The sequence below is a fragment of the Heteronotia binoei genome, chromosome 4 (genome assembly GCF_032191835.1).
Source record: "Heteronotia binoei isolate CCM8104 ecotype False Entrance Well chromosome 4, APGP_CSIRO_Hbin_v1, whole genome shotgun sequence".
Taxonomy (NCBI): domain Eukaryota; kingdom Metazoa; phylum Chordata; class Lepidosauria; order Squamata; family Gekkonidae; genus Heteronotia; species Heteronotia binoei.
The window spans coordinates 101,519,047-101,528,292 of record NC_083226.1 but is presented as its reverse complement, the minus strand read 5'-3'; the positions used below and the strand labels follow the sequence as shown (position 1 = coordinate 101,528,292).

At 41.8% G+C, this 9,246-nt stretch overlaps 1 protein-coding gene across 4 annotated transcripts in view; it reads right to left on the bottom strand.

Annotated features, from left to right (window-relative positions):
* Positions 1–904: 904 nt before the first annotated feature.
* The window catches only part of TRIM36 (tripartite motif containing 36), a 71,309-nt gene continuing 62,967 nt past the window's right edge, over positions 905–9,246 (bottom strand). For all 4 annotated transcript variants that reach the window (XM_060235585.1, XM_060235586.1, XM_060235587.1 and 1 more), the window contains one exon: positions 905–2,970. In XM_060235585.1, coding sequence (XP_060091568.1) covers positions 2,604–2,970 — 367 coding nt within the window. In that variant the 3' untranslated portion in view covers positions 905–2,603. The remainder of the gene's footprint in view (positions 2,971–9,246) is intronic.

Genomic DNA, 9,246 nt, shown 5'->3' with positions numbered 1-9,246 from the left:
AAAAACAACAATTAAAAATTGGGCAAGAAAAAGTCATCACTGAAGAAACACCAAACCAAACAAAAATGTCTTTACCTACTTGTGGAAAATGGCAACAGAAAGAGACAGTTCCAGAATTTTCTGCCATGACCAAGGAGGCCTTCTCCCAAGTTGCCACTCATTTAATATCAAGTGAGGGCGTCTGAAGAGAACTACAGTAGTCAGGTAGCTTCATAAAAGAGCAGGGTTGGTCCCAAGCCATATGGAGCTTTAAAGGCCAATCCCAGAACTTTGAATCTCACCCAGAAACAGATTGGAAGTCAAGGTAGATAGGCCAGGACTGAAGTGATGTAGCCCCTACAATCCACTCCAGTCACCATCTGACTGCAGAATTCTGGACAAGTTGAAGTCTGAACACCCTGCAGTAATCTAAGCTAGATGTAACCATGCAATGATTGTTTACAGACAAGGAACTTCAACCCACAACCCACAAAATGAGCCACAGATGGGAGAATTTGGGAGAGCTAGGTTCAGACTCCCCTCCCCCCCCCCCCGTCCTCCTCAGCCAGGAACCTGTTGTCTGGGTTATCTGGGGCTGGCTGAACAGCCTGGACTACATCACAGCTTGCTGGGTGACCTTGGGCCAGTCACATAAACAATTAGTTTTGTCTACCGCACTGGGCTGTTGTGATGATAAAATGGAGAAGGGGGAAAACATTGTATGCCCCTCCAAGTCTCCGTTGAGAAGACAAGCAGAGTATAAATGAAGTAAATTATATAAATAACTTTCAAGTTTTTGTACAAAGATTAACACTTTGCAACCAGAAAACAAGATGCAATCAGTTTGTCCATATTAGCAAGTGAGCAATCAACCACAATTGAGGACAATTTGTCGGCAATAAAAGGTAAGTGTAATAATACAAACTTTATTTTTAACATTTATTTTTTTAAAAAAAAAGTATTGAGAAAGTTACATCCCAACTTAATACTTTCCAAACAAGGCCTTGTGGTTTGTATTAAAGCTTTAAGTATTCTTTTGGAAACTGCTGATATGATGTACATGTGTATAGAGCTTTGTATATCACACAGTAGTCACCCCAAGAGGCTCATTAGCTATAGCAGCTACAGGGTGAATGATCTAACAAGTTTTAGCTTAGACTGTATATAAAGTGCTCACTCTTTAGGTAGAACCTTGTTTGTTTTAAAAAATCACACACACAAAAACCCCTCCAGATTAGCTCAGCATAATTGAACTGAGAAAAAGTTTATGTTTGGGTGGACAGTAATCTCCTCTTCAAAGCCCGGTGTGTAGACTGTTCTCTGGTCCCTTAAACTGAAGGGAAAGCACCACTTTGTTCATGGACTCTCAGCACTAGTCACATATTTAATTCCAGCAGTAGCATTCAGAAATAGCAAACATGTCCAAAGCCACTTGGAGATTACATTATGATCACAGGTTCTTTCAAGTGGAGTACCATTTCACTATACAATAAATAAATTACGGCAAAGTCAGTATCTTATCAGTTAACAGAAGTTAAAATTATTGGGGCTGTAGTTTATAATCCAGAATGATTACCAAATTCTGAAAGCCTGCTTACATGTTCAACATTCTTCTAAATATTTAGTAAAACAAACCACATTTGTTTCTAAAGGAAAATTATCCAAATAGTGCTTCCAGTCTGTTTTTGAACATTTCCCACAAGCTAAAAAAACTATATGGAGTTTTAGACAAGGATGGATGAATTGCTTTCTAGCTAACAGATGTTAACGCCTTAAGGCAAAATCTCTCACTTAATTATCAGTGCACTTTATTCTAAACACACTAAAATTTATTTATTTTTATGGGCTTTTTGTTTTACAAAGTTATGCTATAAAATGAATCAACATCACACTGCAGACAATGCCATTCCTTTTTAAAAAAACCCTATATATTCCTATTTGTGCCTGTGTTTTTATTCCTCCCATAAGACTAAACATTGTTATATACACAGAGTTTTAAACATCAAGGGCTGATGTTTCAAGATAAATTGCACTTAGTTAAATATACATTATATCGGAAATAATCTACAGTACTGAAGACAGAAACATGTATCAATACATATTCAATATACTTCTCCCAGATGTCACCAGCACATAGTCATAGCATGGATGAAAAATACATTATCCAGTACTAATACGCAAGGGATTCTTATTGAGATATCAGACCACTCACTGTAGACAAAATAAGACTCCTTTAGAAGTGAGGAGTGTACATAATGTATAACCATATGAAATGCACCATTGTATGGATCCTGTTTCCATTTAAAAAAGAGATGTGAATGCCAGCAGTGCCAGCTAAGAAAGGATTTAAATTAGACAGGCAGGTTTCCAGCTTGTGAAAGGGCAATAAGGCTGCTAATCCCATGTTGTTTTCTAAAACTCTTCAGTATCCAAGGTCACAGCATGCCAAAAAGCAGAATGAGTGAGTGCAGAAAGACCTTCCTGGGTACTAGACAGTTAGCAAAGACAGAAACTTCTCTCTGCAATTATAACAAAAACAGAAAGACTCAACAGCAGTCGTGCAGCGAAGCACCTAGGAGATATGATGTAATTAAGACATTAGGCTAAAGATGGAACCTTGGGCATCACATGTCTTCATCTTGGTATTCCAAATATTTTGCTGCAATTGTTTCTTCCAGATGAACTCCTGCGCTCCCCATCAATGCAAAAGCTGGATACATTTTGCCAGAGCAGTCCACCTGACGCTCATAAAGACACTTCATCCGATCTGCATCATAGAATCCAACTCTGCCTTTGTCACAGTCAAGGCAGATTCCTATGCATGATGGCATGGGAAGAATTCTATTCACAGAGTCTTTGGGAGCAACTGGAGCAGGGGAAGCCTTAGGAATAAAGAACTTCTTCATGCCTAGAGTTACCAGTGTGAAAGGCTGCAAGGACTCAACAAAGATGTCTTCACTTCCACTGTCGTGACCACTGTCTTGTTCATATCTAGAATAACAACACACACATTTCCTTATAAGTGCTATATTATTGTCACATTAGCTACAAATTTCAACTAAGTATGGCACATTAACATTTATTTATCTGGCAAATTTCTATGACACCTCTCTAGGAAACTTGTCCAAGACTGTTTACAAAGTAAAACATAAAACGAACATTAAACCCAGGCCTCAAGAGCTCAAAGGAGCAGAGCTCCGGAACCTCAAAATTTTATTGTGCTCCTTCTTTCTTACCCTGCCCCGCAAATACCTGCTTCTGGGCTCCATTTTTCAAACCCCCTGTGAGAATTTTGCTGAACTCTAAGATCTGACAAACTTTCTAATATTTCCCCCCACAAAAAATGGGGAAATAACCAAAACATAAAGCAGACAGATAGAAATCTTTATCACGTCACTGTGGCCACATAGAAGAAAGCAATGTAAAGAGTATGATGGGAGTAAGATTTTATTATGACAATTGTAATTCAAGAATAATTTTAAGGTAGATGCTGAGCTGATATAATTCAGTGCACCTTCTGGTGATGTCTGGTGAGTTGTTCTGATGAGCTCTGGTGCCTCTTTTTCTATGAAATGACCCCTGATTAAACTTCATAAAAGTTATTAAAACCCAGCATTCAAACTAAGTAGAGTATAAAACAAAAAAAGATGTTAAAAGGACCAGCCCCTTAGAGCCAAGCTACAACTAACAGTGGGCACAGATCTATCCCATAGCTTCCAACACCATTTTAAAAGTACTTGCAGTTCTTTAAAAATTGTTGCAAGAGAGCCAGTTTAGTGTAGTGGTTAGGTGCATAGATTCGTATCAGGGAAAACTGGGTTTGATTCCCCACTCCTTCACTTGCAGCTGCTGGAATGACCTTGGGTCAGCCATAGCTCTCGTAAGGTGTCCTTGAAAGGGCAGCTTCTGTGAGAGCTCTCTCAGCCCCCACCCACCTCACAGGGTGTTTGTTGGGGAGGGGGGAAGGTAAAGGAGACTGTGACCACTCTGAGACTCTGAGATTCAGAGTGAAGGACAGGATATAAATCCAATATCATCATCATCTTCTAATCTATATTGGGTCATTGGTGGCCTCAGGACCTCCTGTCCTCCCCTCCCCCAGTCCGTGCCTTTTCAGGTGCAAAAACATCCCCACATGGGGTTGCATGAGGGAGACCCAATCCAGATGTGTATAATACCCAATATTCAAGGAAGGGCAGGAAAGAGAAGGCCTGATTAAATAAGAATTCATGGGCAACGCAGTGTAAGGTCATGTCAATAACATTTCAGTGTGGATACTGCTCTCTTCTAGAGCTGCTAGCATAGTTTGCAAGCACAGTGGTGCAGAAATTGAGTTATATCCTGAAAGCAAATTACATTCATCCTAGATCAGGGGTGTCAAACTCATTTGTCATGAGGGCCAAATTTGACATAAATGAGACCTTGTTGGGCCAGACCATGTCAGGTTGGGCTGAGTCATGTCGGGCTGGGCCATGTGTGTACTTATTTAAGATTAGGTAGCAGAGATAAATTTTATAAAGAACACAAACACAAATATATATTTTTTAAAAAAACTTAAAACATGCTTAAAACGTTAGCACTCATTCATCTTAAAGATACTTTCTTTGTATTTTTTAAATTTTTTATTTGATTTATATCCCGCCCTCCTTGCCAGAGCAGGCTGTGTATAAAATCACAGCAACAATTAAAACAATACATATTATAAAATTACAGATTCTACAATTAAAACAATCAGAATTGGTTTGGTGCTAATCTCATTAGATGCATATTTTCAGTGGTGGCGGCATTTCCTACAATGTAGGCTCCGCGTCAGTTAAAAGCCAACCAGAAGAGAGCAGTCTTGCAGGCCTTGCGGAACTGAGCAAGGTTCCGCAAGGCCCTCACTTCCTCTGGCAGTTGGTTCCACCAGTAGGGTGTTGCAATCGAGAAGGCCCTCTCTCTGGTGGTCTTTAATTTGGCCTCCTTCGGCCCAGGGATTACCAATACGTTTTGAGATCCAGATCGAAGTACCCTCTGGGGAATGTGTGGGGAGAGACGGTCCCTAAGGTAGGCAGGTCCTAGGCCATATAGGGCTTTAAAGGTAATAACCAGCACTTTGTAACAAATCCGGTATACTATTGGTAGCCAATGCAGTTTCCGCAGCCCCGGCTGTATGTGCTCCCACCTGGGAAGCCCCAATAGCAGCCTGGCCACCATGTTCTGCACTAGCTGTAATTTCCAGGTTCAGCACAGGGGCAGCCCCAAGTGAGGGCATTACAGTAGTCCAATCTCAAGGTGACCATTGCATGGATCACGGTCGCCAGGTTGTCGCACTCCAGGAAGGGGACCAACTGCCTCACCTGCCTAAAATGGAAAAAAGTGGATTTGGCACTGGCTGCTATCTGGGCCTCCATTTTCTCCCATGGGATCCAGGGAACTCGGCAAAGGAAGCTCTGGCTCTTTCCTTCCTTCCCCAGGGGACTGGGGGGGGGAGCCTCAGCCAATAGAAGGAAGAGAGCCTTGGCTCAGTAGCTCTGCTGTGCAATTGAGAGAGCCTGGCAAAGCTATTTCTCCCCCCCTTCCCTCCCAAGGGAGGAGCCTCAGCCGTGGAGAAAATAGAGGTTTTGCTCTATAGCTCCTATGCAATCAAGCAAGCCTTGCAAAGCAAGCTGTTCCGCAGAAGGAAACAAGAGAGAGGGAGAAGGAAGCAGATGACAGCCAGTTGCTCGGGGGGTTGACAGGAGCCCTCCAAGGGCCTGATTCGGCCCCTGAACTGCATGTTCAACACCCCTATCCTAGATTATTAATTTAGATCTGCCCTACATATGCTGCTACAGATTGCAAGGAAGGGAGAGTATCTAAAAAAAACAAAACTCCAGTGTTGTTTCATATTTGCTTGCTGTGTCTTTGTAGAAATGAAAATAAGAGTGCAGAGCTTGGAGTGTTCATTGTAATTGCTAAATGCTGCTCTGAACTTCTCTGATGAAGACCAGGAAGGAAATGTAACAGAGTAAAGAGTTCTTAAAGCTCTTGAGAGGTTTGCACCTTTGAGATATAATAGCATAACAAATGGCATTGCAAAATTTCCTTCAGAGTTTGGATGTCGAAAACAAAAGTTCCTAAACATGCTTATGCAATTCAACTTATTTAGGACTTCAAGGAAAATATTACCATTACCAGGATAAACGTCTGTCACCAATGTCTACCAAAACATGCACAAACAAATCAAAAGAGGAACCTGAAAAAATCCTAAAGTTCATAAGACAATTTCAATGGTGATATATTTGAGGAAGCTAAATTAAATGAGATTTGGTATCAAAGAACATTCCTCTATGTTAAATACAAATATGCCTTATGAAATACACGTTATTGCTCCATTCATTTGAATGGAACATCTCTGCTGACCAGGTTTTCCTGTGGACCCCCACCCACACAAACCCCCTATGATTTAGAACACCATTTATTATCTCAAATAAGTTACAAATTCTAAGCACCTCTCAAGGGTTGTAACTCAACTGAGGGAAACTGTCCCTGGCACTGTGACAAAGAAGACATTCAGTATTACAGTTCTCCCTAACCTAACACTTGTGGTGTGGATTGGAGAAAAAAGCCCCTACTTCTGTTTTGAACCTTCTTCATACCCAGCACAAATGAGAAAAATTGTCATGCTCTTTATAAGTGCCAGAGAAGTTGGTAAAATAATGTAATGATGGCAAGGAGGAGACTTTTTTTGCACAAAAGCCCAGCAGGAACTCATTTGCATATTAGACCACACACCCTGATGCCAAGCCAGCCAGAACTGTGTTCCTGTGCATTCCTGCTAAAAAAAAGCCCTGGTGGCAAGTACTACCAAAGGCTGGCTAATAACCTTTGCCAGTTCTGGACCCCTGATACTGAACCATTGACATTTCAGCATTGCAAAAGTCACAAGACAGGTCAGTGTCTTTTTGTTGTTGTTGTTAATTCAGCTCCCAGATAAATTTACATAGATACAGCAGCAATTCAAGAACCTTGCAGCCCATGCCTACTATCTGCAGGAAGGCAAACAGTGATACAAATCACAAGAAGTGTTTTATAGTACTTTTATAAGGTTAATTATAGTTAGGACATTCTCCTACATACAGGTGTTCCAGGTCCATGCAGAAAGGCAATTTCCTTTGTTACATGGGAGGGAATTGTTTGGCCCCCTTTGTACCCCTGCAGAAGGCACACTAGGAAAAAGATGTCCCTCATCATCTTTCACCCCCAATTCTTTCACAGTACAAGTGCCAGCCTTGTTTGGACCAGGAGTGGGCCAGAGTGAGGTCTGGAATATAAACTTAGAAGAAGTAGGACCAAGCAAAATGTCCTGGCAGCAAAGGACAAGTCTGTGCTTGTAATTTTGGGAGATGGTTCTAGGATGTCTCCAGGCTACAAGCTTTCCCCCCATCCAAAACAAAAGATGAAAAGTAAGATTCTCCTTTAGCAGCCTCGTGCACAGAGTGGTAAAGCTGCAGTATTGCAGCCCAAAGCTCTGCTCACGACCTGAGTTTGATCCCAGTGGAAGCTGGGTTCAGGTAGCCGGCTCAAGGTTGACTCAGCCTTCCATCTTTCCAAGGTCAGTAAAATGAGTACCCAGCTTGCTGGGGGGAAAGTGTAGATGACTGGGGAAGGCAATGGTAAACCATCCTGTAAAAAGTCTGCCATGAAAACGTCGTGATGCCAGAGTCAGAAACAACTGGTGCTTGCACAGGGAACTACCTTTACCTTTTTAAAAGATTCTTCATCACACCCCAACACCTTGGGTCCTCCCTTCCTAATCCAATCACCTTAATTGATGAGCTATTCCCATCACTGGGTAGACTTTTCTCTCCAGCAATCAAGGATCATCAGTGGATCATTAAGCTCTCACATTCCTAGCCACATTCCCACAGAAACATTTACACCCAGAAACCATCTCCTTACACAGAGGCAAATATGGCAACCTCTTTCTCTTTTCCTGGGAGCCCCATTTGGCATTCCCCATCATATTATTTTACACCAATTTCATCAGTACACTGCTTTAGTGGACAGGTACATCAGCATGCCCCCAGGTAATGTTTTAGCCTATATCGAGACTAGTACTTTCCATTGTGGGTTTGTCCCATTTTGCTAGAGACTTGCACTCTCATACTGGGCCATATTCACATCCTCTGCTTCATGGACTCCTAGAACTCTGAACGGTAACTATAATATCCCCAAATCCCTGCTATATCCCTCTCACCCCTGTATTTTCTGTTAAGCTTGTGTGTTTGTCTGTCTGCATTTATTATCTGTATGTGTTATTTTATTATTTTCTTTTAATGCAACCTCTCTGTTAAGCAACCATCTGGTTAATTCTGAGAGTCCTCAAAAGGAACAATCCTGGTATACAGTTGGAGGAGGAGATTGGTTTTATACCCTGCCTTTCACCAACCAAAGGAGCCTCAGAGCATCTTACAATCTCCTTCCTTCCCCTTCCCACAACAGACACCCTGTAAGATAGGTGGGGCTGAGAGAGCTCTCCCAGAGCTGCTCTTGAGCAGAACAGACTTGAGAGAACTTGTGGCTGCCCAAGGTCACATCAGCAGGTGTATGTGGAGGAGTGGGGAATCAAACCTGGTTCTCCCAGATAAGAATCCACACACTTTACTATACCAAACTGGCTTTCTGTTACTGCCTCTCACAAGCCAAAGTCTCTTTAAGAGCTAATATTCCGCCAAAATATTAGGAGACACTCCCCCCCCCCCCCAATTCCAGTAACAGTATATCCAAGTAACATTTAGTTCTGCTCTCACAGAGTAGAATCAAAACAATTGAGCTTCCCCAAGGATAACTAGGGGCAGATCTACTAAGAGTACTGCTATTGTGCCAGTGTGCCATGGAGAAGTCAGGGCCAGCCTCCCCTCCCTTTCCCTACATACAACCCCTAGTGGGGCAACTTCAAGTTCTGAAAGGACACAATTATTTTCCTCAGCTGGGAGTTCTGTTTTGATATTTATTAAAATAGAAATCCCCCCCCCCATACCACTGTCTGGAAATAACAATACTCCTGATATTTGATGGAAATTATAATTCCTTTGCCAGCTTTCCAATAAGGAATTAAAATTATCGCTTTTGAAGAGCACACCCTAAGTCTCATGAGCAGTTTTAACTGACACAACAAAGGGAGTTTCAGGTGGACAGGTGAAATGGTTCATAGCTACTTGTAAAATAACAGCATCTTTGGTTCAGTACAGACATAGAATATTATACCCGCTTGGAAAAGAACTGTATGCCTCCAGTAAGAAC